A 27284-nucleotide genomic window follows, 5' to 3' on the forward strand; every position below is an offset into this window, starting at 1 on the left:
TTATGAAAATTGTCAAGTTAACTTAAATTGGCCTTTCAAAAGAAACTCAAAGGTGTTATATTTGATGAAATGCACTTGTATCTGGATAAGCCAGGACCGTTTCCTAAAACAGTTTTATAGTCCAGCTTTCTCCACTCATAACTTTTATGTATGTGCAAATCTTCTTGAGGTGCTGTGCAGAATATTAATTTAATACCATAATTATTGAGCTGAATAAAAACCCATTGGAGGATAATATTGCAGAATATAATCAGATTTTAGTAATGCTGTGTATTTGGTTAAGTCAAGTTTGTTTTATTTTTGAAGTATGTGGAGGGATCTTTTGAGAAATACCTGGAACGGTTGGGAGATCCCAAGGTAAGATCAAATATGGGGGTTTAATCTTTTCAGAGTATTTGGAATAGTAAATCTAAATATTCAGCGGTATCACTTTAGCTAGATGCAACCTATATTCTTAAGTAGCCAGCTGTGTTGAATCAAATAGTTCTTGCAAAAGTTTAGAGGCTGGCAACTGATCTGTTTTGTGTTGAATGTTGAGAATTGTGTGTCAACAATTTTATCATCCATAAACTGTTTGCAAACAGGACAAGCCTAAGCCTTTTCACTTTAATGGGGGAGGAGGGTTAGTAATGAATGTTACGAGGAGGTCATTATTTTTTTATTCAAAAGTTCCCCTGATTTGTATTAATCCTTTTATGTAGAAGTAAGCTCTATAGACACATATATAATTAAAAATAATTTATATGACTAATTCCATAGTTCTGGACTTAGCATTTACTTAAGTATCCTGCTAACTTCATATTGCTAACATTAATTCCATTTTTATTGTGCCTTTTAAATCTCTCATATTGACTGTCCTTGTTACTTAATAGCTAACTGAGAAGGTCTTTAGGACTCCTTTTTCCAGAATAAGTTTATGTTAATGAGTAACAATATTCCCAAACCTCAAAGCAAGTTATAGTGTGTTCTACAAATTCTTCATCTAAAACAGTGCTAAGCATCTAAAATAATAAACATTGAACTTGCAGAAACTTTTACATCATAGCTATAGGGTATTTTAAAAACATTTATGTACTGTTTATGTTTAGGAAAGTGCTGGCCAGCTTGAAATAAGAGCTCTTTCTCTAATTTATAAGTAAGTTAAATCTTTTTTTTAAAGACTGAGTGTGTATATGTGACTGTGTGTAAAGTTTCTATTCAAGTCTCTTTGGGATTTGGGAAATCTGGATTTAATGTAATGATATGTAGAATGAAGAGGTCTAAGCACAGTTAATTGGTGTTAATTTTTAGGTGGAGAGCCTCTAGCATTTGTGTCCATTTGAATGAAATAAAGGACTTTAAGAACTGCTGGTGTTCCTATAGGAAATCAGAATGTGTTTCTTAGAATTCTTAGTGTATAACTTTGTGCCTCTTGCATGTGTCTTCACTGGGGCAATATAGCTTCTAAGAGGGTAGAAATTGGTTCTTCAAGACAAAGAGATAATTAGATACTGCAGTGCTTTGTGGTCGTTCAAAGGGCTACCGTACCTAAACAGATACACAGTGTATCTGTGGTACTAAAATTTCAGAAGGAAATTATGAAAAGAATACTCTTTAAGGACATAATAATAGAACATTTTGAGAAACATTGCTCCATCACTTTGGTCTTTAAAACTGCAAAAGTTGGGGTGCCTGGTTGGCTCGGTAATAGAGTGTCTGCCTTTGGCTCAGGTCACGATCCCAGGGTTCTGGGATTGAGCCCTGCATTGGGCTTCTTGCTTGGCCTGAAGCCTGCTTCTCCCTCTCACACTCCCCCTGCTTGTGTTCCCTCTCTGTGTCAAATAAATAAAATCTTTAAAAAATAGCAGAAGTGGCTATTTCTGGAAGCTGTGCAGTTTTGAAAAATAGTTTTATAATGTAGGTTAGAGGCTCATGGGAATCTTGTTCATTTGAAGAAGTTGATTTCTATACGTAAGACTCCTTCACAATTTTTAGGATGGTGAGGTGGCATATGAGGTAGAGTCCAAACTCTCTCTTTATGGTACTCATTCAAGTTAGTGTTTTGCAGCCTGCTCATTTCTCACTAAATCCATCAAGAAGTCATATAGAAGAGGCGGTGGGCAGGTAGCTAATCAGTTGCTTTTAAGTCAAGGGCCAGCTTTTATTTTTTTTAAATTTTTTTTAAGATTTTATTTATTTGACAGAGATCACAAGTAGGCAGAGAGGCAGAGAGAGGAAGGGAAGCAAGCTCCCTGCTGAGCAGAGAGCCCAATGCGGGTCTCGATCCCAGGACCCTGGGATCATGACCTGAGCTGAAGCAGAGGCTCTAACCCACTGAGTCACCCAGGTGCCCCAAGGGCCATGTTTTAAATTGGCCTTCTTTCTGTTTATGTATTGCCGTCAAGCTAAGAATTTTTATTAAAAGTTTTAAAATGGTTAAGTCAAAAGTAGAATAATGTTTCATGGCATGTGAAAATTATATGAAACTCATTTCAGTGTCCATAAGTAAATTTTTATTGGAACAGTCATATGTACTTGTTTATCATGGTCTGTGGCTGCTTTCACACTACAAAGTCAGAGTAAACCATATGGCCTACAAAAACTGAAATGCTGGGGCGCCTGGGTGGCTCAGTGGGTTAAAGCCTCTGCCTTCGGCTCAGGTCATGATCCCAGGGTTCTGGGATCGAGCCCCGCATCCGGCTCTCTGCTCTGCGGGGAGCCTGCTTCCTCCTCTCTCTCTCTCTGCCTGCCTCTCTGCCTACTTGTGATTTCTGTCTGTCAAATAAATAAATAAAATCTTTTTTAAAAAAAACTGAAATGCTTATTATCTAATCTTTTACCAAGTAAAATTTGCCAACCAATGCTTTTAAATAAAGGGGAGTCCTCAACACTCAACAAACAAGCATACAGTTGGTAGTCTATATCTTCTTTACTCCTTTCCCCAAATTAAGGTTCATTTTTTTAAAGATTTTATTTATTTATTTGACAGAGATCACAAGTAGGCAGAGAGACCGTTGTGGGGGGGTGGGGACAGGTTCCCTGCTGAGCAGAGAGCCTGATGCGGGGCTCAATCCCAGGACCCTGAGATCGTGACCTGAGTTGAAGGCAGAGGCTTAACCCACTGAGCCACCCAGGCGCCCCCCCCCCCCCCGCATTAAGGTTCACTTTAAAAATCCATAGAAATGTAGCGGCAGTTAGCGGTCTACTTTGAATTAACATTATTTAGCCTCTTAAACATTTGATTATTTTGTATGAATAAGGTGGACACTTTAAAAGCCCAAATACTTGTTATAACTATCTCTTGCATATATTAAATTATCTCTTTTCAACCACTTATGTTCTCTTCCCGTGTAGTCGGGATTTCATTCTTTATCGCTATCCCGGAAAGCCTCCAACTTACGTCACAGAAAATGGCTATGAAGACAAGGTAAGAAGATGAGTGAATGTTTACTAAAATAAAAGAATAGGTGCTGCTGGCTTATCAAAATAGTGAGAAATGATCCTTTGTTACCAAATTAATTGGGAAAAAGCGTAATCTAAATGCCAAGCTTCTCTACTGCCAGCCTTTTCCTCTCCATTCTCTGTTAGCCATCCTCTGAACAGATCTGATTTTACCACTCCTGAAATTGGTTAAACCACCCCCCCAAAAAAAGCCCACCCAAACCCTAATTGGCTCCTTGTTGACTAGAAGATAAAGTTCAAACTCAGAAGTTAGGCATTTATTGTCCCCTAAGGGGTCCCAAACTTCCTTTTCATCTTCACTGTCCTACAACCTTGTATACCATGATTCCAGATAGTCCAATAAGTATAACTTTTTTTTCTTTTCCTTTAAAAGTTTATAAAAAGTTATAAAAAGTGTAACTTTTTTTTCTTTTCTTAAAGAAAAGAAAAAATTAATTCCTTTGAAAATTTCCTAACTCCCCTGGAGTTACTTCCTCTGTGTTCCTCTAGCATCACCCAAGTAATTACAGTATTTATCACACTGTATTTGTTTTCATGTCTGTTCTCATTATTCTGAAAGTTTCTTGAGTGCAGGACAGTGTGCTATTACTGCCTAGTAAGGTACTTGGAAAATAATAGGAGGTTGTTTTGTTGGGTGAGAACTCTCGGCAGTTAAATAGATTGTTATTCAGCATATAATTTTTCTTCCAAAAAGCTTTTAAGAAAAGTCTTATCCTAATTATTTGATTAGTGAGTATAGACTATACAGTAATTGCATTTTGTAAGTCTTGTTTTACACCATGGACCATAATTGAGGTAACGTCTTGATGATAGTAGGACAAGACTAGACACTGGGAGAACTGTTAGGATATTAAAGTAGTCTAGACAAAAGACCTGAACCAGGCAAGTGGCATTAGGAATAGAGTAGAATGCAAGAGATAACTTAGAAAATAAGTATAAATTGGGGCACCTTGTTTTATTAGTGGTACTGCCGTCTAATTTGTTTGGCAACATTAAGCTCTTGTAGTGTACCAGGCAGCTCGCTGGGCTTTGGGGACTCCAAAATGAAAACAATATACCTGTTCTCTAAGGGCCTCATGGACTGTGAAGGCAGACATGCAAATAGTTAATTTTACAGTGAAGTGATAAGTGTTAAAATAGAAGTATGTACGAAGAACATAGAAGAAAAAGTCCTTTGCTCTGCTTCAGAGAGTTTAGAAAGTTTCATGGTGGCAGAGGTATTTAAGTGGAATATCAAACAATGGATTCAACAAGTATGAAGGGCAGTCTATTCAGAGGACTTCTGCAAAGACATGGAAGCAGCAGACGCTTTTGGACTCCAGTAGTTGGGTGGGGGAGAGGCCAATGGTGTGAAGATAGGCTAGAGTTACATAATGAGCAGGCCATTCCAAGAATTTAGCTTTTTGGAATAGTTGCAGTTTTTTCCCCAATATTTTGTTATAAAGATTTAACAAAATACAGAAAAGCTAAAAGAATTTTATAATGAGTATTCTAATTCCCACCTTTTTAGTATCCTTATTTTTTCACCTATCTATCCATTCATCAGTCCATCTTAATTTTTGGTGTATTTTAGAGTAAATTTCAGACATTCCGTACAATTGCTCCTAAACACTCATTCAAAGTTTTTAAGCAAGGGTGTGACATAATTAAAATTCTTTGAAGAAGGAGAAGTGGTAGCTTTCGTTATTTTAGCAATTATATACAGCATTGCCGGAGAGGAGATCTAGACATTTAGGTCTTTACCAGGACTCTAAGCCTGCACTTCAGTTTTTTTCCCCGATATTTTATTCTGTGAAAATTTTCATACAGAGAAAAAAAAGATTTGTATAGTGAACGTCCATAATCCCTGTCTCCTAGTTTCTACAATTATATAGCTCTATTTTTAAGTGAGTCCTGTATATTTTACAGAGATACTATTTGAGCTAACTAAGGGGAAAACCTCACCCATTGGGAACCATAAGAATACAAATTAGAGTCTTTGCAGCCATGAGAATATCATGTGTAATTCTAATCTGAACATGCACACAAATACAATACCGGAAGTTGGGTATTTGCATGCACAGGATAGTGTATATATGTATAATTTGCAAATGTATAAAGTATGTTTGTTTATCTTGAAATTTAAGTATGAAAAAGCCAGTTGGCAGCAGGGTACTTGTGTACCCTAAAACTCTACTTACTCTAAAACTTGGTTATTGTATCTCAATTCAGGCTTCTAAGGATTTATATCTGAATTATTTGAGTTTTCAAAAATTACTTCTTTAAAAGCAGTAAATATTATTGACTTAACTTTGCATTTTACATAGTTATTCAGTATCAGTGAATACCATTGGAAGGTAGCCATCCATCTTCACTTAGCTTCTTTACCTAGAAAGAATAGATGTACTTCTATTAAAAACAAAACTTAAAGGTAGAATAAAAAGCCCCCCACTTTTACTTTTCAATCTCCTGTGCTTCAAAATAACTATTAAGTTTGAGTGGGTATCCTATGTCATTCTCTTTGCATTTATTTTTTTTTTAATGTAGATGGGCTCATACTAAATATATTCTTCCTTGTTCTTTCCACCTATCCTCATCAGTACTATAGATCTACCTCATTTTTTCCCTAGGTTAATGCCATACATCCCACCTACCTACCTATAAGTATGTATCAGAGAACTATTATTTTATGTTGAGATACCACCAGGATCATAAAAGCCATCATGTCTAGTTTTACCTCTTACACTCAAAGTGGAACTTATTGCCACATGGATAAATTACATCATTATCTCTGGGGTTTTTTTCCTCCTTGTTTATTCAGTTCTGGTTAGCTGGATTCCTTTACTCCTTAACAACTGTCTCCAGTTATTAACCTTTCTTAGTTGGAGTTTCAAGTTTTTCTAGTCTGAGGTACAAAGGGCTTCTCTGCTTAAAATCTTGTTTACTGTTCTTTCGGATTAATAAACTCTTAAAGGCAAATAAACCTTGGGGCACGTGAAACTTCGTAACTTAAACTTTAGTGTGTGTTACTCTAGCTTGACGCTTGCCTTCAGTACTCTGAAATGAATTATACTGATGTAGTTGGAATTGTGATTTCCAAAAAAAAGTCTGGGGAAGAATAATAGACCCAAGATAGAGAACTTTATTATTAGAAGGAGTTATCCCAGATTAGGTAGGAAGGCAGCAAACAGGGCGCTTATAGTTTCCTCCCAAAGAAGCTTGGTGGCAACGTCGTCCCATAGAACACAGAGAATCATCTTTGATAACTTAGGTTCCTGGTACCAGAGGTAGCTTCAAAATAAAATAGACTTAGTCACTAGGTATTAATCCTTTACACAAGATGAATTTTTGATCAAAAATTTTAAAAGGTTTGGGTGCTATTCAAACACATTTCATTATATAGAGTGTGCAAGCATTTTTACTAAAATACTTTGGTTAGTAAGCATGGCTTTGGATTATTGTTTGGGAAAACTAGAGATTAAAGATCAAAGAAATTTAACTCATTTTGTAGCCATCTCAGTGCCTTAATTCATTAAGGAAGTCTCTCTAGCAGTATTGCTCCTACATGGTGTATTCATATATTGCTACTTGGTACAGGGCATAACATTTTGAGTAAATTAAGTCTCTCCCCCTATAGTCTGAATTTAGAATATTTGGGTATTTGACATAATTTCTCCAGTCGTTTTTTGAAGTTAAGCTGGTCTTTTGACTTGATTTACTCAGTTTGTAAAAGTTCCCATCGTTTTGTTAATTTATAGATCAGTATTTGGTGTATTAGTAGGAATATGGTTTAGGCTCACAGTGTTGCCTTTGTAGTGATTTTAATCTTGGCATTTAAAAGTCAGTTTTAAGAAAATCCGTTTGAGTTCTAGCTTGCATTTATCTGTATTCAAATTTTAAAAATCACTTTGCCTCAGCTTTATTGAGATATAGTTGACGCCATTATGTTAAGTGAAATGAGTCAGAGACAAGTACGATATAATAACACTTAATCTATGGAATCTAAAAACATGTTTTTAAAAACAGTTAATCAGTTTCTGGTTAGCAATTTAATTTCAAGTATTTCATGGTTGTAAGATGTAACATTCACTTAATTATTCTGTGTGTTTTCTTTTCTTCAGATTCTACTCTGCTATTCAAGTAATGGCCATTATGATTCAGTATACTCAAAACAATTTCAGTCAAGTGCAGCTGTTTGTCAGGGTATGTGAAGGCTTTGTAAATGCTTAGCTGTATTTCAGATTATTTTTGTTTTTTTGCCCATCTGTAAATTGAGGGACCCACCATAAACAGATCTTTTAAGACTTTATTGGCACCTATTGAAATTGTATACTGGTTTATGGCTATTTTCACATTGTTATAAAGTGATCTTACTTTGACAATTGGGGTTTTGGCTGTTTTTTTCCTTTAGCTGTATTGTATGAAATTCTCTATAAAGATGTGTTTGTTGTGGATGAAGAAGAGTTGAAGACTGCAGTTGAATTGTTTCGAAGTGGTTCCAAAAAGAACAGAAACAATGCTCTGACTAGCAGTGAAGATGTCCATATTGACTACAAGAGTTCACCTCGAAATAGGTAATACAGGGAAAGGGGGAGTCAACTGCATGATCATGTTTAATGTTTCTGTGCATCACCATATGAAAGTAGAAGGGGCTTGACAAGTTTATGACTTACACTACACACACATATGTATCTAGATACACATTTTTTTTTAAAGATTTTATTTATTTATTTATTTATTTTTTAATTTTTTTTTAAATATTTTTTTTTAAGATTTATTTATTTATTTATTTGACAGAGAGATCACAAGTAGATAGGCAGGCAGAGAGAGAGGGAAACAGGCCCCTGCCGAGCAGAGAGCCCGATGCGGGACTCGATCCCAGGACCCTGAGATCATGACCTGAGCCGAAGGCAGCGGCTTAACCCACTGAGCCACCCAGGTGCCCCTATTTATTTATTTATTTGACAGAGAGAGATCACAAGCAGATAGAGAGGCAGGCAGAGAGAGAGAGGGAAGCAGGCTCCCTGCCGAGCAGAGAGCCCGATGTGGGACTCGATCCCAGGACCCTGAGATCATGACCCGAGCCGAAGGCAGCGGCTTAACCCACTGAGCCACCCAGGCTCCCTAGATACACATTTTTTGATGGAGGAGAGAAACTTTATCAAGAAGACATGTTGTATTTTGAGATGTTTGGGCTTTGGAGGTTTGACCTAAGTCAGAATCAGTTTTTTTCTAATTGCTAGAAGTGATTTTAGAACTACCTAACCCCATGATTATTAAACTTCAGTTCTATACAAAGGTATACTTCATAGTGCTTATTAGAAAGGCAGATTCTTAGGCTAACTTTCTCAAAATTTGAGGTCACAGTGGGGCTTAGGAATCTGCTATTAATAAAAAGCAAATACACCCCACGTGTTCTGATGTAGGTAGGCTGTGGACTATACTTTAAGAAAAAACTGGTCTAAACCAGCACCATCATTTTTGTGGTAACTGAGGTTCACAGTGGTTACTTGACACACATATCCAACTAATTGAAAAGAATCTCTCAGGTTAAGGGAAGTTTTAGGAGTTTTCAAAGTGTCTGCCTTTGGTACTCACTAGGAAGGTAGTTTGTGGCCTCTGAGGAAATTGCTGTTAACAGATTGTTCAAAAATTTTCTGTTAGAGATAATAAAGTAGGTGTTGTCTTATATTTCTTCTTGTTCCTACTTCTGTCTAGGAAATTCAGATAGGCTTGGTGCCAGTCAGGTGTCAACCTTGTCTTTTTTGGTCTTGCTTGCAATTTTATTCCTTGGATATTTGTGGCTTGTACTTTTTTGGTAGAGGAGAGGTTTTTAAAACTTACTTGTGAATGCAGGGGTAGAAGTTGCTTCATTCTTCACTGATGACTTGTCCTAAGGACTTTAGGCTTTATGGAAACTATAGTAGTAAAAAGGTGAGATGTATTAGTTACTGAATTGCTGCGTGACTTTGCTACCATAGATTTTGCAATTTAACAAACTTATCTCACAATTGTATGGGTTAGGAATCTGGGCACAGTTTAATTGGATCTTCTGCTTAGGGTCTCAACAGAACTTCAGTGAGGTTGTTGGCCAGGATTGAGTTCGTATTTTGAGTTTTGACTGAAGAAGGATCCATTTCTCTGCTCACATAGTTCTTGGCAGCATTTAGTTCTTTGCAGTTGTGGGACTGAGAATTCATTATTATTATTATTATTTTTTGTGGCTGTCAGAGGTAACTAACCCTCAGCTCCTTGCCACATGGGCTTAGCGGACATGATAGTTTGCTTCCTTATAGTCAGCAAGAGAGAGGCCAGCAATATAGGCACTACATTATTAGTCTCTATAATAACATATAGCCTATCTATTGGATAGAAGCAAGCTTGAGTTAGGGGAATCATACATTGATGTGCACTCCAGGAGGTAAGAATCATAAGGACCATCTTAAGAGATGGAGGTATGAAATAGCGGAGATAATCTGCTAAGTATATTGTAGCACATACTTAGAAAAAGGAAGCATAAATGTAACTGTTGGGGTAAAAAAGTATTCGCCTCATTTTTAGACCTGAGCTACTTTACCACTAGGTGGTGATATAGGCATTAGACTTAAAATTTAACTACTGCATTTATATAAAGCTCTTTTTAAAAAATCTTTTCAATTAGGACTGAAGAGCTGGGTGCCTGCTGCAACATTGAAAATATCCCAGAGGGATACAGTCAAGGGACAGAAGAAGCAAAGGTTTGAGATTTTCTAGGGCAAAGAATTTTCATAATCTTGGTTTGCAGCATCATAAATTAAGGTCAGGTGGTCCATTCTAGTTGTATGGTATGGGGGAGGAGTGCAGGTTTGCCTTTGTGGAAGTTTTAATCTGAAAATGTAAAACAGGTGCTTAATGTTCTCTGAATTTTTATTCTTAATGGAATTGTATAGATTATTTGCAAGCAAACTCTGAACATTTTAGAATTTTCAGAAACTTGTTTTTCAAGTTAAAGTAATGTTACAAATCCAGTAGATACTTAGTTTGTAATCAGTCTTCTGATGCTAACTAAGGTTTCTATTTGCCATTAAAGAATATGCTTGTCCTATTCAAAGAAAATAGGTAATAATCCTGTTTAGAAAAACAAAAATTTTTACTATCTTTATAGGCCTAAAATCAAGCAGACCTTTAGGTTGAGGCTTGCTAAATAGGGCAGATACTATTACAGACAGTACTTTCTGTGTATGCCTCAGTTGCTGGTAATTTGGGAAGAGTAACAGTATTGGACATGGTAAAATTCTAGGAAAGCAGAAGAACAAGGTAATTTCTTTGGAAGTTGTAACAGATTCTGACCAAAATGAAATGAAAATTTCAGATTTTACAGATGATTTTAAGGTATAGAAACACTTGCAGCTCTGTATTGTATATCAGGACGAGATTTATTGAATAGTCTGATTGAATCTTTTTAAAAAAATATTTTATTTATTTGACAGAGATCACAAGTAGGTAGAGAGGCAGGCAGAGAGAGAGAGAGAGGAGGAAGCAGGATCCCTGCTAAGCAGAGAGCCCGATGCAGGGCTTGATCCCAGAACCCTGGGATCATGACCAGAGCGGAAGGCAGAGGCTTTAACCCACTGAGCCACCCAGGCGCCCCCCTGATTGAATCTTTAATCTGTCTGTGTTGCACTGATTTATATGAGCTGTATCCTGAGTTGCTGGCTGCTTTAGACAATATTTCCCTTCTTCCATCTAAAGCCTTTTAGATTATTTGCATATTGCTTCTTTAATCTCTTGATTTTTAAGATACACGATAAAACTTAACGGCAGTTATTTTTTTTTTAATAAAAAAAGGAGGCATGTATATAGTTCAAAAAAGAACTTTCTTTTTTCGTAGAAGAAACACTAAAGCTAAGGATGGTGAATTTGTAGCATGACTATTTTTGTTTTAGTCTTCAGAAAATCCATCAAAGATGCTCTTCCCCTATAAGGTGCTCAAAGCCCTGGATCCAGAAATCTATCGTAATGTAGAATTTGATGTTTGGTTGGACAGCAGAAAAGGTAATGAAATACTGACAGAGTACTTTTGAATCCTGACAGAATCAGGGGGAGAATTTTGCCAATTGCTTCTGATGAGATGTTCTTAATGTACTATTATAAAAAAAAAGTTGCCTGGTGCTTTTTAGCTTACTTGATACATTATTTTATTTTATTTTTTTAACAGATTTTATTTGAGAGAGAGAACATGAGTGAGGTTGGGGGCAGGGGCAGAGGGAGACAGAGAAGCAGGCTCCCTGCTGAGCAGGGAAGGGAGCCATATTCCGGGCTGGATCTCAGGACCCTGAAATCATGACCTGAGCCAAAGGCAGCTGCTTAACTGAGCCACCTAGGTACCCCGTATATCCTCATGATTTTAAATCCAAAAGAGGAAACAAATAGGTTTAGAAGTGGGAAGCGATCTTTCAGAATCTGATATTTATCCATGACTTTCAGTTTTGCAAGGACGGTGTGGAAATAACTTTTAGATAATTTAAGAGTACCTGAAACTTGTAACTGCAATTAAGCTTATCTAAAATTTAAAATGTTAAGACTACCCTCATTGATAAATGAATAGGTCAGGTGTCTGCAAACTATGGCCCACAGACTAAATCTAGCCTGCTATCTGTTTATGTATGATCCTGTGAGCTAAAAATGGCTTTATATTTTTATTTTTTTTTTATTTTTTTTTTAACATTTATTTGACAGAGACAGATCACAAGTAGATAGAGAAGCAGGCAGAGAGAGAGAGAGAGGGAAGCAGGCTCCCTTCTGAGCAGAGAGCCCCACGCAGGACTTGATCCCAGGACCCCGAGATCATGACCTGAGCCGAAGGCAGCAGCTTAACCTACTGAGCCACCCAGGCGCCCCGGCTTTATATTTTTAAATGGCAGGAAAAAATGTAGAAGAACTGTGTATTGTGACACATGAAAATTATATGAAATTCAAATTTACTGTCCGTAAATTGATAAATGGCACAGTTGAGTAGTTGTGACAGGGTCCATATGGCCTACAAAGGTTGAAATACTTACTGTCTTGCTCTTTACAGAGAAAATTTGCCAACTTTTGAAATAGGTAATTATTATCTCCTTCTAAGAGAAGTTGATGAAATTAGCCCTTAAAGCTCTCTTTTCAAGGTAGCCTTTAATTTTTCATATTCAACTTCTTGAACCTTGGTGAACTTAGGTATAGTTAACAATCTAACAATCTATAATGAGATTAAGACCCTGTGGAACACAACAAGTTGTTTAAAAATAACAGGTTGCTTTGAAGTAGCTGTTAGTGGTTTTTTTTTTTTTCTTTTTAATTGAGGTGTGTTACTTCAAATTGTATCTTACTGATATTTGACCAACTAAGATTATGGCCTCTCAGTTTCCACCTATCTGTGTTTTATAGCAGAAAACTATTTTGGGTAGGTCTCCTGGAATTGACTACAGAAATGTCCTTATCAAATGTAAGAGAATGACCCTTTAGGAGCCCCCCTGCCCCCAGTTTTGCATTATAGTAGTGGCATTTTCAAAAACACTGGTAAAAGTAAATTGGAAAACTAAATGATGTAAAATGGGAAAGGAACCAGTTTGGATGAGCTTGAATCTTCCTTTTCTTTTAATAGAACTTCAAAAGTCTGATTACATGGAGTATGCTGGGAGACATTACTATCTGGGAGACAAGTGTCAGGTTAGTTTGTCTTTTAAAAACTCAGTAATTTCCAAGGTTGTGGTTTTAGTCATTAATATAAGTTCAATAAAGCTCATTTACGTAATGCTAAAAAATTTTAATGTTTGTTTTAAATTACAAATCTCTGTGAGAAGATGTAAGGATCTTTAAAAAAAAGATGTAAAGATCTTTCAGCATGTGCCACCTCTCTTAAATCAGACTGGAGGGCAGTGTTGATTATCAACCACTTTAATAAATAGATACTGAATTCCATTTAGGGAGAAGTTGTATTTTTGTCTGGTAAAAGACATACCTGCCAATAGATTCAAGATTAGATGTATTTTTATTGTCTCCTACCTTCTTTCAGGTTCGCTTGGAATCAGGTGGAAGATACTACAATGCTCATATTCAGGAAGTTGGAAATGAGAATAATTCTGTAACAGTCTTCATTGAAGAGTTGGCAGAAAAGTAAGAATATGATAGTTTGTTAAATTACTAAAATCTTCGGCTCTTGATGCCTTTTTGTAGTATTAAATTGAGAATTACCAGGATGCTAGTAAGAAATCCAGTTACATCCGATACCAGCTTAAGATGACTTACCTCAAATGTTAAAAGCACATGCTGAAGTATGAAATCTCAATACACCCATACATGAAAAGTTTTCAAATCCCTAGGACCTGGCCAGCTTACTAGAAATATTAAATACAACAGAATTCTGGTATAAAACTGTTCATACTAATTGGAAAGCTAGCTTACTAACTGTCTATACCTCTGTCTATACCAAGATAAACTAGTCTAGTCATTCTCAAACTTTAACATCCCCCAGAATTACCTGGAGAGCTTGTTAAAACAGATTGAGTTCTATCCCCAGAGTTTCTGATTTCAGTGTGCCTGTGGTAGGGCCCAAGAATTTGAACTTCTGACAAGTTTCGAGGTGACATTGATGCTGTTGGTCCACTTGAAGAACCATTAAACTTTGTTATGCTGCCCTAATAACTAAAAAAATCTCAGTAGCTTAAAACAATAAAGTTAATTTTTGCTCATCTAGCATTTCATTGTGCATAAACAAAGGGGAGACCTAGGCCAACAAAGGCTTTATCTAGACACAGTCTTCCATGATCATAGGGAAGAAATGAACATGACTAACCATTTGCTGGTTCTTAAAGCATCTGCTTATGTTTCATTGGCCAAAGTGGGTTACATAGCTGAGACTGAAGTCAATGGGGTGGGAAAATATAATCCTCTTCTAAGAAAGGGCAATAAATATTTGTAGACTAGTCTGTCACAGTATTTCCTCTGGAACATGGTATGTGCTACAAGTGGCTTTGAAATTGTTAAAACTACACTTAGGTTTTCTTGAGTAGCTAGTGTCAACAAGTTTAAGTAGAATACACTTGAAAATGAAGCGGGATGGGTGAGGGTATGTATATCCAGTGAGAATTAAGTCTGTGTTGCAGTGGCTTTATGGTGGTATCTTTAACTTAAAGGCACGTGGTTCCGCTGGCTAACTTGAAACCAGTTACTCAAGTCACACCTGTTCCTGCCTGGAATGCTATGCCCAGTCGGAAAGGAAGAGGTTACCAGAAAATTTCCGGGGGCTATGTCCCAGAAATGGGTTTGTATGCTGAAGGTTTTTATTATATCCTTCTTCTTGTACTTACATTATATCTTTAAAAAGGAAAAAAAGACAACATAGATAAATCTTGTTCTCAGAGTTTCTCAACTTAGGCATTACCGACATTTTGGGATGGATAGTAACTTTGTTGTGGGGAGCTGTCCTGTGCATTTTGTGCATTGTAGGTTGATTAGCATCCCTGGCCTCTATTCACTAGATGCCAGTAGCATCCTTCCTGCAGTTGCAACAACCAGAAATGTCTCCAGACATTGCCAAAGGTGCCTCAAGGTGGGAAGGTGGGTGGATTTTAGACTCTAAAACTGCAAGCGAAAGATTTCTCAAAGAACTAGGAATACACCTCACAGAAGCAGCCATTGACATCATTAGGCATAATTTCTTGGAAAATAAGTAATGTAGGTGACTAAATGACTATGTTCAGAGCCCCCTGTATTAAAGATAGTGCTGAGATGTCCATTGATATGGAAATTACCTGCTGGTTTTGCCCTTCCAATAGACTATCTAGTAGTACATCCTTAAAGAATACAGAAATTTCCTCCCTGTATTTATTTGGTTTGTTCTCTTAAAAAAAAAAATCTGGGCATTTGGGGGAGGGGAAGACTGGATCTTTTGCTTTGGTTATGAAGCTTATTTGTCTACTTTGTTTCTCTGGAAGCTGTGTCAGAGATGGACATGAAACAACGGAAGAAGATGTTCAAAAAAGTTAGAGGAAAAGAGGTTTATATGACTATGGCTTACAGCAGGGGAGACGCACTCCTCCCACCCAGGCTTCAGCACAGTATGCATTATGGGCATGACCCTCCAATGCACTACCCACAGACAGCTGGCAGTATTATGTCTAATGAACATTTTCATCCTCAGCATGCATCTCAGAGACAAGGTCGGGGATATGGGATGCCCAGGTAAGGCTTAACTGACTTTCAAGGTAATGTACATCTCTGTGAATAATTCCTAGAGAGAATTACAGTACAATTTAGAAATATCTTAGCAGGTTAGCTCCCTTTTGTAATGTCTGCATAGAGTATGGAACTAATGTATACTTAAATTTTTGTCAAATGAATTTATTGGGAGATTTGTATTCTCACTGTCTAAGGAAATATGGAATGGTTGAAGACATGCAGACATGCTAGGGCTATCAAGTTAAGTGCCATGTATATGGCTCTGTATCCATAATGGATAGGCCTAATGCCAGTAGTGAGGAGAGCTACAGTAGTGAGGAGAGCGTAGCTCTTTCTATTAGGACATTTTTAGAAAGGTGTGTTAATTCTATTTAAGTGTAAGGATTGACGACTTAAGCACTAGTGAATAAAGAGTTTTGTTTTCCTTTCCCTTCATTCTTAGGGATTCATCTCGCTTTATAAACAGGCATAACATGGAGGGCCCTAAAGTTGGTTTTTACCCTGGCCCAGGTAAAAGATGTTGCCAGAGCTATGATAACTTCTCTTACAGATCTCGGTAAGTGAATTTTAAATGTTGAAAATCAGAAACTGGATGAATTTGGCTGAACAACAAACACATGGATTAAGTTTTTTAAGAGTGTCAGCATTGGGGCACCTGGGTGGCTCAGTGGCTTAAGCCTTGGCCTTCAGCTCAGGTCATGATCTCAGGGTCTTGGGATCAAGCCCTGCAGGCTCTCTGCTCAGGGAGCCTACTTCCCCCTCTCTGTCTGCCTGCCTCTCTACCTACTTGTGATCTCTATGTCCAATAAATAAAATCTTTTTAAAAAAGTGTTAACATTGAGATGTTTGAACTGTTACTTAGAAATTAGAAATAAGTTACCATCAAATTTTATCATTTTTCCCCTTTTCTCTGTACTACTTGATACTTAAGTTCTTTCCGGCGTAGTCACCGCCAGATGCATTGTATGAATAAGGAGTGCCAGTATAGCTTTGCCCCAGAGAGTGGACAGATGCCCAGGGGCTTGGAAGAAACCATTACCTTTTATGAAGTTGAAGAAGGGGATGAAACTGCTTATCCACCTTTACCTGTAAGTAGGTAAAATTCTATTCAAAAGCTGTTTGCTTTCTCTTCTTCTTTAAAGGCAGTGTGAATAAATTTTAGCTTTTTGACAAACCACCAAATCAAGCACTTCTGGAAGACATGAATTTTTATCTTAGGAGCTTTTAAAGATGGAAGAGGAGAACTTTTTAAAAGCTATTTCTAGAGAAAAGGGGTAGAGGTGGACCAATCATCTTGCCTTACATAGTATGGACTAATATTTTCTGTTCATCATTTTCTCACGTTTTTTGATTCTAAAGTGCATTAAGATATATTTATAGCTTTTTTTTCCCTGAACTACATGTATATGTGTGTTGTGTGTTTGGTACAGAATCACGGAGGGCCCACTACAATGGTTCCTGCTTCTTCGAGATACTGTGTTGCAAGGCGAGGACATAGCACGGGCAAACAAACTTTGAATTCAGAGGAGGGCAGTGGCCAGACTGACAGTGGTGAGTCAGTTACAGTTAAATGTTTCTTTAAAAGATGATTCTTGTGGGATTAGTACATCAGGACTATGAAGTAGGATTTAAAGTTTTGGTTTGAGGGGGTCTCAATGTTCTAGTAGCTCATTTTGAATGAGTTATCAGTTCTTGTTTCTGAGCTTGCTAGGTGTTTGAAGATATTTCTTCAAGACGTTTGAAGTTTGTCAGAAGGACAGACTTCTATTTCTGTAGGCTACCACATTGTCATAGCTTACTTCCTGCTCGCTGCATAGGTCTTCTATTGAGTTTTGATTTGTTGAGATTTTAGTATGGAAAATACCTATTCCTTATTAGGAAGAAATTATTTATGTTATGGTGAGGACCGTTTGTTTATGGAACTAGTTTGGACTTTTCCGTGACTAGCTGCTATTTTATGAGACTGCTATAAAATAATTTCGTTGTCCAAAGAAGTCTACCTGACTTAGGACATTACTCTTCATTGTATCCTATTGGTCATCCACTGGACTAAATAACTATATTATAATTTAATATAATACTTACCTGCATCCCTCTAAGGAGTCCTTGTTTATATATGAGGAAATTATATATGAGGAATTCTTGTTCATATATGAGGAAATTGAAGTTCAAAGGACAAATGACATGGTCAAAGTTATACTCTTTGATAAGTGGCTAGAGATTTAACTTTTTTGTAACAGCTTTGTTTAGATATAATCCACATAATGGTATAATTCACCTGTTTAAAAAGGGTACTGTTCAGTGATTTTTATATAGTCAGACAGTTGCATGACCATCACCACAGCCAATTTTAGAACATTTTTATCACCCCAAAAGGAAACCCTGTACTCATTATTAGCCACTCTCCATCCCTCCCCCCAGCCCTAGGCAACCACAAGTCCATTTTCTATCTTAATGGATTTGCGTATTCTAGACATTTCACTTAAGTGGAATCATGCAATATATGGTCCTTTGTGATTGGCAGAAATCAATTTTGAATTTGGTTTGCCTGTGTCTATGTCCTTAACAATTGCTGTACTGCCTCTCACCATGGGGTGTGCTTATTTTTACGATTTTACTGTAAAATGATGTATGAGTGACAGACAATTCTACTGAAGCAATTCTGGAGGAATTGGGTGGATTAAGGAGGTATGAGGCAGTCTCACTGGCTTGATGTAACAATCAGATTCTTTATTTTCTTGGGATGTTTTTCTTTCTACATATGTAGAAGAAAATAGGTATTTCTGGGAATTTACTGAGGACAAAACATCCAGCACAAGAAAGATCTGTGAAGACCTTGTCCCCATGCATGTGCTCAAGGATGTGTATTCTCTGTTCTTTTACTCAGCATGACCCTTTTGTCTTTTCCCTTTAGCTTGGTGGGTACCTTCAGATGTATTCAAAGTAACCAAATCTTTGTACTCACCTTAAATCCTGCTGTCTGGAGTGGTTGCATGTATGTGTTTGATAAGTGACATGTGTAAGAATCAAATCCAGTTTTGACCTGTGGGGTTTATTTGGTGGAAAACTGTCCAGTTGATGATTAACTTTCTCTACATTTCAATGGTATAGTAGTCTTAGATCAAAATACTTTAGACCACTGAGCTCCTCTGAGAACAAACCAATTTTAAAATATGTTATTTACTTAAAACAGGCTGAGAAATGGATGAGGCATGATATACCCCTTTAATGTCCACCTAAGCATAATATGGGTTATATTCAATTACTTTATAGACACCATTTACTATATATCAAACACCATACTATGTTCTTTCACCGCCCATGATCTTGGTATTGTTATCCCTAATTTATAGGGCAGAACTTGAGGCACAAAGATAAATAACCCACTTAAAGTGGTGTAAATTAGTCGGGATTCAAATGTAGACATCCCTAACTCCAGAACCTGTGAACTTAATCACCATACTCTACTGCTTGACTGGAAAAATTGGATACAGCTGGTTTTTCACTTCTGCCTGAACTCTTAAGAGCTGAGGGAATTTTCAGAGGAGAAATTTGTCCTGTTTACAGTCAGTATCTGACTTCAGTATCTGTTAATCACTAGTATGAAAGTTCAGATCACTTGTTTCAGGGATGTATACATTTTAGTTCTGAATATATATCCATAAAACTTGAGAAAAAGCAAGTGCTGGCCATCTGGCTCTGCTGAGCTAAAAAGCCCTACATAAACACTTCTGTCTGTCTTTTTTTTATAGGGAGATATCATGAAGAATATATTTATCCTTCAGGTCAGTGAGATCTAGATATAATTTGACATTCGTCATTGTTTATACAATTTTAAATTATAAAGTAATGCTCATTTTTTACTTTTACTTTGGCTATATTTTCTAGAACCAGACTATGAAACTTCAGGTGTTTATAGCACAACTGAATCTACAGCAAACTTGGTAGGTATTTAATAAAAATGGCAAGCACTTATATCTCCTACTGTGTACTAGGACACTGTTCTAAGAGTGATATATATAAATGTATTTAAGTTAGAATAATTTTATGAGGTAGTTAGGGCTGCATTCCCATTTTGTACATAAAGAAATAAAGACCCTGAAATTAATCTATTTAATGATACTCCTATGTGTTGATATAAGAGGAAATTCAGACATTGGCAGCGATGATTTTTAAGAGGATTTTATTATGATTTTTTGGTAAGAATTGGCCATAAGTCATTGCTTCATATAACAAAAGTTTGTTTCTTGGTTATGCTTTGTGTCCAGTGGAGGTCTACAGGAGGGCTCTGCTCAGGGACTCAGGCTGATAGAAGCTCCATTCATGGTTGCCAAGGGAGGAACCAAAAGGTAGTGAATGGCGCCCTGGCTCTTAGAGCTTCCACCTGGAGATAACACTTGTCACTTTCTTTTTCATTAGCCAGAGTATGTTCCACTGAAGTATCTAACTTCTATGTGCCTGAAGGTCAAAAAGTTGGAAATATTTTAACAGCACTAAGGACCACGACATTGAACTCAGACTCTCTCCCACAAGCAAAATACTTGCTTCCACCTCAAGGGAGGCAATCCAAAAATCTTTTTCAGTGTAAATAAACTTAAAGGCCAAGGTTTCTGGGAAATGTGTAGTACTCTGTGCATTGGGTCCAGATGTGGCTCGCTAAAACCAAAGACACAAAGTTATTTAACCACTAGATACCCAGTTTATAATCGTGGAGCAGGGACTGAAAAATAGTAGTAAAAATTCCCGTTCAGAAAGGGGTGGGGGAATGGGAGAAAAAGTTAATGGCTCTAGCAATCCTGATGTCATGGACAGCCATGGTGGGGGCCCCAACCTAGGCATGGGGATTGTTCTCTGGAGGGGCTCTCTGATTCATTGTTTTCTGGGGCTGTTGGTTGCTGCAAGGCCCTTCTTTCCTTGGTCATATTTGAAGCAGGCATTTGGGAAAAATCCTTCTTGGCAGCTGAGCAGCTCTCTCAGCCTGCTTCTTACTTGGAGAAAATTGAGAGCCCAGGGGTCGTTTTATCTCAGTTGGATGGTTTTAGTTCTGCTCATAGTTTCTTTGGCTCTGTGATTAATTTATTCTGCTTCTCTGTATGATTCCTCTTAGTTTCATGTGCCAGTAGCCATACTGACAATTCTTTCTTTATAGATAAACTACTTATATTTGCTATAATTTGCTTTCTTATCCCTGTGTCTCTATTTGATTGCAAGTACCTTGAGCTTGTCAGGGATGGAGGAGCCATACTTTTGGTGGAGGCTTTTCAATGAGCCATTTTGTCCAATTGGAAGGATTCAGTGGGTGTTGCATTCTTAGTTGGAGTCTTGCTTTGAAATACCTTCATGCAATCAGATTTTAACAACTTGGTTTTTGTTTCAAAGCCAAGTTTTAACTGCTCTTCATTGTCCAAAGTACTTACCCATTTTATATTTTACAGTTTTGGTTGAAGCAGCTGTGTCTTCAACCCTGTAAGTCCCTGTATTCAAGGATTCTCTATTCCCTTTCATTTTTGCCTACAAACTCCTTTTCTATACACATCTTGTCTTAAAAAATGTTGCTAAACTCTGCCAACAGTAATCAAAACACAAAATTAACATTGTTTTCCAAACCTCCCCTAAGAAACACAAGTCATAATCTCCTTTTCAAGTTAGGTTTTTGTTAGAGTAGCATCCCACTTCTAATTACCAAATTACTCTTTCAGTCAAGCTGTTATGATGCTGCAGTAACACCCGTCCCCCCAATCTTAGCTACTTAACACAGGACAGTTGCTCTTGCTCATGTTCTGTGTCTGATGTAGGTTGGTAGCAGGTTTTTATTTATCATAGTTACTCGGGGCATCCAGGCCGATGGACATCTGTACTTTCAGTCACTTTTTAGGACCAGAGATAGGGTAATTGAACACCGGCTTTTAATATTTCTGCTCATACTGACCAAGTAAGTCACATGGCCACACCTAACTTTAGTTGGGGCCAGAAAGAACAACTTACCATGTACCCAGGAGAACTGGAATATTTGTAAGAGCTTGAATAACAGCCCTCTGTTCTCTAATTATGGTTAATCTTAATCTTACATACTAAATTTTCATTTTCACTGTTTAGGCAATACATGTTAGGAATGAAGAAAACTATGACACGTTACTCTCTTCCCCTTATTTCTCCTTCCCTTTCCTAACCCTTTCTAGAGGAATAGTTTTTCCTCTCACTGTGCCATTACTATTCTCATGTCATATGCTTCTTATGCCATTTCTTGAAATAGCCACCCAGTGAAAAAAACAAGTAAAAATCTCACCGTTAAGGATGACAAGGGTAGATTTAATTTCTTCTTTTTTTGATACTTAATTTCTTTCTATCCCTTTAATTTCATTTGTCACATGTTCCTTTTTGTTTTGAACTTACTTTATCATACATCCCCACTGGCTTCCAGTCTCTTCAGGATGTGCTCCACTCCCCACTCCCTAGTCACCAAATCTATAGCAAGTTTCTAAGTAATTTTTTTTCACAGCATGCTGGGGGGAGAGGACCAGTGCAGACTTACAGATGTCTAGGCACGGAGCCTCCTAAAAAAAAAAACCCACAAATATTTATTGCTATTTATTTCTTTTTTTTAAAAGATTTTATTTATTTATTTGACAGAGAAAGAGATCACAAGTAGGCAGAGAGGCAGGCAGAGAAAGGGGGAAGCAGGCTCCCCACTGAGCAGGGAGCCGATGCGGGGCTTGATCCCAGGACCCTGAGATCATGACCTGAGCTGAAGGCAGAGGCTTTAACCCACTGAGCCACCAAGGCACCCCTTTTGCTATTTATTTCTATGCCCAACTCTCAACTAAATGTTTCTGTAGAATTGTTTAGCATTCATATTGGGCCCTCTGAGTCAAAGCCAAAGTTTACTTTTTAGCAGGTGCTTTGGTTGTACTTGAAAACTGACTTTAGAAAAGTGCAATCCATGGTAAGTTGAATTCATCATCCATATGATTCCTCTTGTTTTCTGTGATCACTTCCCTTGATTCCCTCTGTGCTCTTGTCATTGTTAAACCAATTTCTGCTGCTAGGTTTTTTGTTTTTGTTGTCACAACAATTTGTCAAGAATAACTGAGCCTTTAAGTTTTTTCTTTAAATTAAAAAAAATTTATTTATTTGACAGAGAGAGAGAGAGATCATAAGTAGGCAGAGAGAGGGGGGATGCAGGCTCCCTGCTGAGCAGAGAGCCCGATGTGGGGCTCGATCCCAGGACCCTGAGATCACGACCTGAGCTGAAGGCAGAAGCTCAACCCACTGAGCTACCCAGGCGCCCTATAACTGCGTCATTTAAAATCATTTTTACTTTCACAAAGACCTTGAGCCAGAAGGGCATAGTGTTCGGATTATACTTCACCCTGCTTAGATGGGCTACAGCTGAATAATCAGATATCCACCCTTGTCCCAAGCTACATTTTTAGATGGAATGCTTTTGTTTAGTAAAATGTTGTTGGTCCTACTGATTTGGAAGCTTTTAAGGCTAGAAAGGCCACTGAAAAAGTGTTCAAATTATATCCTCCACTACATTTTAGTATCTACATTGGACTAGAATTGGATATGATCAGGTTCTCTGTGGATGGGAAATAGCATAGTCACCTAAATCAGGCACTGGGGTGATACCTTTTGGTACATTATCTAAGTAGTTGCTTCCAAATCTGAGTACTTTCAGGACAGATCACTTTTCACTTAATTTTAGAAGATGTTGAAACAAAGCATGTTTCTTGATTGACCCTTATTTAACTATACTTCTGTATTCATTAAAGTCCCTTCAGGACAGAAGACCATGTTCTATGTCTCCTCAGGACACAGTTACCTCATACAACTACCCCCAGAAGGTAATCTTAATAGTGTTACCAAGCAATCAAATGGGGGGAAGTGACTTTTTTTCTTTTTGTTCTCCTTGTCCTTCATCATATTTAAGTATTATTGTGCTTTGTGGTGCCTGGCACAGTGATTAGTAAAATTCAACAAATTGATTATCTACTGTGTTCCAGACACTGTTCTATGTGCTGGTGTTTGACTCCTGATAGTCCTTCTGTTCTGAACCTCTTACGTAACGAGTGAATTAATAGAAATTAGTGGCCAAGTCTCTTTCATTTACTGAAACTGAAATGCAAAGAATAGGGAGCTAGGGTCAAAAGGTTGCTGAAACCATGGAAATGAATAAGATAATCCTGGGGAAAGGAAGAGATAGAGAAGGGAATCCAGAACAGAGCCTATAGATCACCAAATTTTAGCAAAGGGTTTGAGAAGGAATAGTTAAGGAGAGAGGAAAAGTAGGAGAATGTATTACTGTGGGAACCCCAGGAAGAGCATGTTTCAAGGGTAGTCAAATGTCATTTGCTGCCAAGAGATCAAGCACCATAAGGACTAGCAAGAGAATATTGGGATTTGTTGCCGTGAAGACCGCTGGTGACTGAATGCAGTTTCTGAGGACTGGAATGGGTAGCAGCCACACAGCAGTAGGTGGTAAGAAAATAGAGATTGCATTGAGAACAGCATGTTCAAGAAGTGTCTGTTACTATGTAGTGAACATCTCTCTGTGCCCAGTGCTGTATTGGGTGCTGTGGTCTCATCAGAAAGACAAATTGCAGCCCCATGAAGTTCACACATAAAAAAGCAAAGCATCTTTTCTGTTAAAAAAAAAAGTATGTGTTAGTGTGGAGAAATGTATACACATATAAAAACAAACATACAAATCTCTGGATAATATGTAGGAAATCCAGAGGTTACCTGTTTAGGAAGAGGGAAGGGGAACTAGGCAGAGGGAAGATAAGGGTTGGAAGGAGACATTTCATTGTATACAATTTTATACTTGATCTTTGAATCATATTAATGTATTACTTTTTCAGAGAAATGCATTTAAAAATTAAGATCTTGAAGTTAATTGTAGTCTTTGAAGGAAATAACCTTATATAGGTTTTACATGAAGATTGATTTCTCAGTGTTTTGGTTATCAAAAACTTAGGTTCAGATAAGAAACAGTGTTTGAGAAATCACTAAACTTTTCTAAATTTTTCTTCTGCACTTACAGGTGATGGTAAACTCTTCAGCAATTGCAGCTTCCTGTGCCAATAATGTTCCAGCTTCAGTTTTACCTAACTGTGCAGCAGCTAATCAAGCTAGTAGTACCACTTCAGTTTCCTCACAGAATGTTATACAGCCTCTATTTGTATCTCCACCTATACAAGGCAGGCCAGGTAGGTTATTAGTGGTTGCTTAGTTTGGGAAAACTCCTCCTGTTCATGAACATGCACATGCAACAATTCTAGTGATTAGATAGGATTACTTTAATTTCTAGTATTAAATTTGTTTAACCTACTTAATGAAGTATGTTCCATATTTGAGGAATCCATGAGATTTGAGAGCCAGGGTTTCTAATTTTTTTCTTGCAAATTTGGCTTTGAGATGATTTTGTAGCTATTGTTTTGCCACCCTACTGAAAATTTAGAGGACTTTACTATTTAAACTGTGAGTTAAGTTTATTGTACAGGAATTAAAGTAGAGGTGTTTCACGCTTCACAGAAGTAATTCCTGAAAAGTTTGCTGTAAAATACATTGCCATATACATCATTTTCCCATGAATGTTGTAAGAAAGAATATAGGCTCGAATTTTAGATACTTAGGTTAGAATTTTGGTTTTACAACTTACTACCTCTGTAATTTTGGACAAGTTACTGAGCCTTTCTCACTTACGAGCTTGGGGGTACTGGTAGTACCAATTTATGAAGTGGTCGTGAAATTCCAGTGAATTAACATAATTGAGAATTCTCAGGATTCTGGAAAGCTGGTGACAACAACAGCATAGCTATTTAATCTGAGTCTTCAAATAAAAATGGAAATAGCAAATCCAAAACCTATGGACAACATCTACAACGAAATAGGTGACAAGGTATCCCCACAAACTCCAAAACTTAAGTAGGGAGGGACAAATCACCAGTCACAAGACCTGCATGCTATCAGGGTCTGTGTGGGAGCAAGAAGACGGAAGCATCGGGGATGTTGTCTGAAGGACCTGAGAACAGAAGAACCCCAAAAGCTAATAAGAATTCACTGGAAAGTGGGGCGGCCAGTTTGGAAGGAGCAGCTAAGACTGGGAAGGGATTTGACCTCTCCAGTACTAGGTGAGTGTTTTGGGTACATGGTAAAGGGACTTGAAGGGCTTGGAGCAATCTGGCCCCTAAGAACCCTCAAAAGTGACCTGCCAGGGCTCCCTATTAGGATAGTACTCCTTACTGGGGAGAAACTGCTGGGAGTGGAATCAGAATTGATTGGGATTGGGAAAAGGACATGTCCAGACCAAAGCAGAGGAGAACAGAACCGTGGAATCTAAGAAAGCAGCCATGTTTTTGAACGCTACACAAAAACAAAACTACCCTGTAGTTTTCACGTAACAAAGGAAAAGCACTAAGATGAAACTCTATACAAAGATGTTTTAAGAACAAAAAAAGAATAATATCCCTATAGACCATAAAAGCATGTCAGAAATATGACAGTGAAACAAACTAATAACTATTTCAGAATGAACTAAAGATATAAATAATATAAAACATTAAAGAATAATTGGAATTAAAAATCTTAAAAAGAATAACGAGTCAGAATTAGAAAGACTCAAATGAAGTGACAGAACTCAGAAAAGCATTAAAAATGGCAGAAAGTGATTTCAGGTACGAAGACTAAACTATAAAGAATGTGACCAAGTATATACAACAGATAATGCTTTAAAAGAAAGATGTAAGAAGGAGGGGGAATCTAAAATGAAGAAAAGGAAGATAAAGATTCAAAAGTGACTTGTTAAAAGATAGGCAAAGGAGATCAAATAGTGATAGAAGTCTCTGAAGAAGAAAACCAAAGTAAGGAAAAAGAACAAATACTGAAAACTAATAATTCAGAAAACTTTTCCTGGAATTAAAAAATTTTAAAATAAAACTATACACTGGAACAACATTCTGAATACCTGAGAATATTGACCCAGAACAGCCAACACCAAGGTAATTCTAGTAAAATGATCAGACTTTTTAAAGAAAAAGAAGGTCTTTTGATTATCTAGATAAAAGAACATATGGAGTATAAAACAAAATTATAATCATCAAACTTTGACAACAGTGCTTCATGCTAGAAGAAAATGGAATAACATTTAAAATACGGAATGTGTAAAACAAAGATTTTATATCCAACCAAAACTGATTTCAAGCCTAAAAGGCAGTGAGAGTTCAGAGAATATTACTTGCCTGAGCCCTTCCTGAACAATCTTATACTAAAAACTATGCTGTCAAGCAAGGTAGTCACTAGCCACATGTGACAATTTAAGTTTTAATTAATTACAGTTAAGTAAAATCTTCAGTTGCTCACTTGCACCAGCCATATGCCAGGTGCTTAAAGCCACATGTGGCCAGTGGCTAGTGTCTTGGACAGCATGGATACAGAGTATTTCTATCACGGAAAGTTGTATTAGATGGACATCAGTGTACCAGAGAATGAGTTGACTTTTCGATTACCAAAACAAAGGCATCAACATAAGACCTAATGGTAAGTTTTAAATGTATAATTACCTTAAGAGTTAAGACAATGAGGGTTAAGAGGTGGAGAATACACTGTATAATAGGAATAACCTTATGTTTGGACAATGTAGATATTATATGGCTGTTCTTTGA

The 27284-nt window shown here is 37.2% G+C and overlaps 1 protein-coding gene across 1 annotated transcript in view; it reads left to right on the forward strand.

The window, feature by feature from the left end:
- The window catches only part of ALG13 (ALG13 UDP-N-acetylglucosaminyltransferase subunit), a 68573-nt gene that overhangs the window by 25681 nt on the left and 15608 nt on the right, over positions 1–27284 (forward strand). Inside the window, 19 exon segments of the mRNA XM_045996200.1 lie at positions 307–357; positions 1089–1135; positions 3334–3406; positions 7542–7623; positions 7832–7994; positions 10082–10157; positions 11346–11454; positions 13043–13107; positions 13454–13554; positions 14574–14701; positions 15375–15621; positions 16061–16174; positions 16550–16706; positions 17049–17169; positions 19371–19403; positions 19507–19562; positions 19887–19967; positions 23394–23465; positions 24665–24830. Of these exon segments, the coding sequence (XP_045852156.1) occupies positions 307–357; positions 1089–1135; positions 3334–3406; positions 7542–7623; positions 7832–7994; positions 10082–10157; positions 11346–11454; positions 13043–13107; positions 13454–13554; positions 14574–14701; positions 15375–15621; positions 16061–16174; positions 16550–16706; positions 17049–17169; positions 19371–19403; positions 19507–19562; positions 19887–19967; positions 23394–23465; positions 24665–24830 (1942 nt within the window).

This window comes from Meles meles, chromosome X, assembly GCF_922984935.1.
Source record: "Meles meles chromosome X, mMelMel3.1 paternal haplotype, whole genome shotgun sequence".
NCBI classification, from domain to species: Eukaryota; Metazoa; Chordata; class Mammalia; order Carnivora; family Mustelidae; genus Meles; species Meles meles.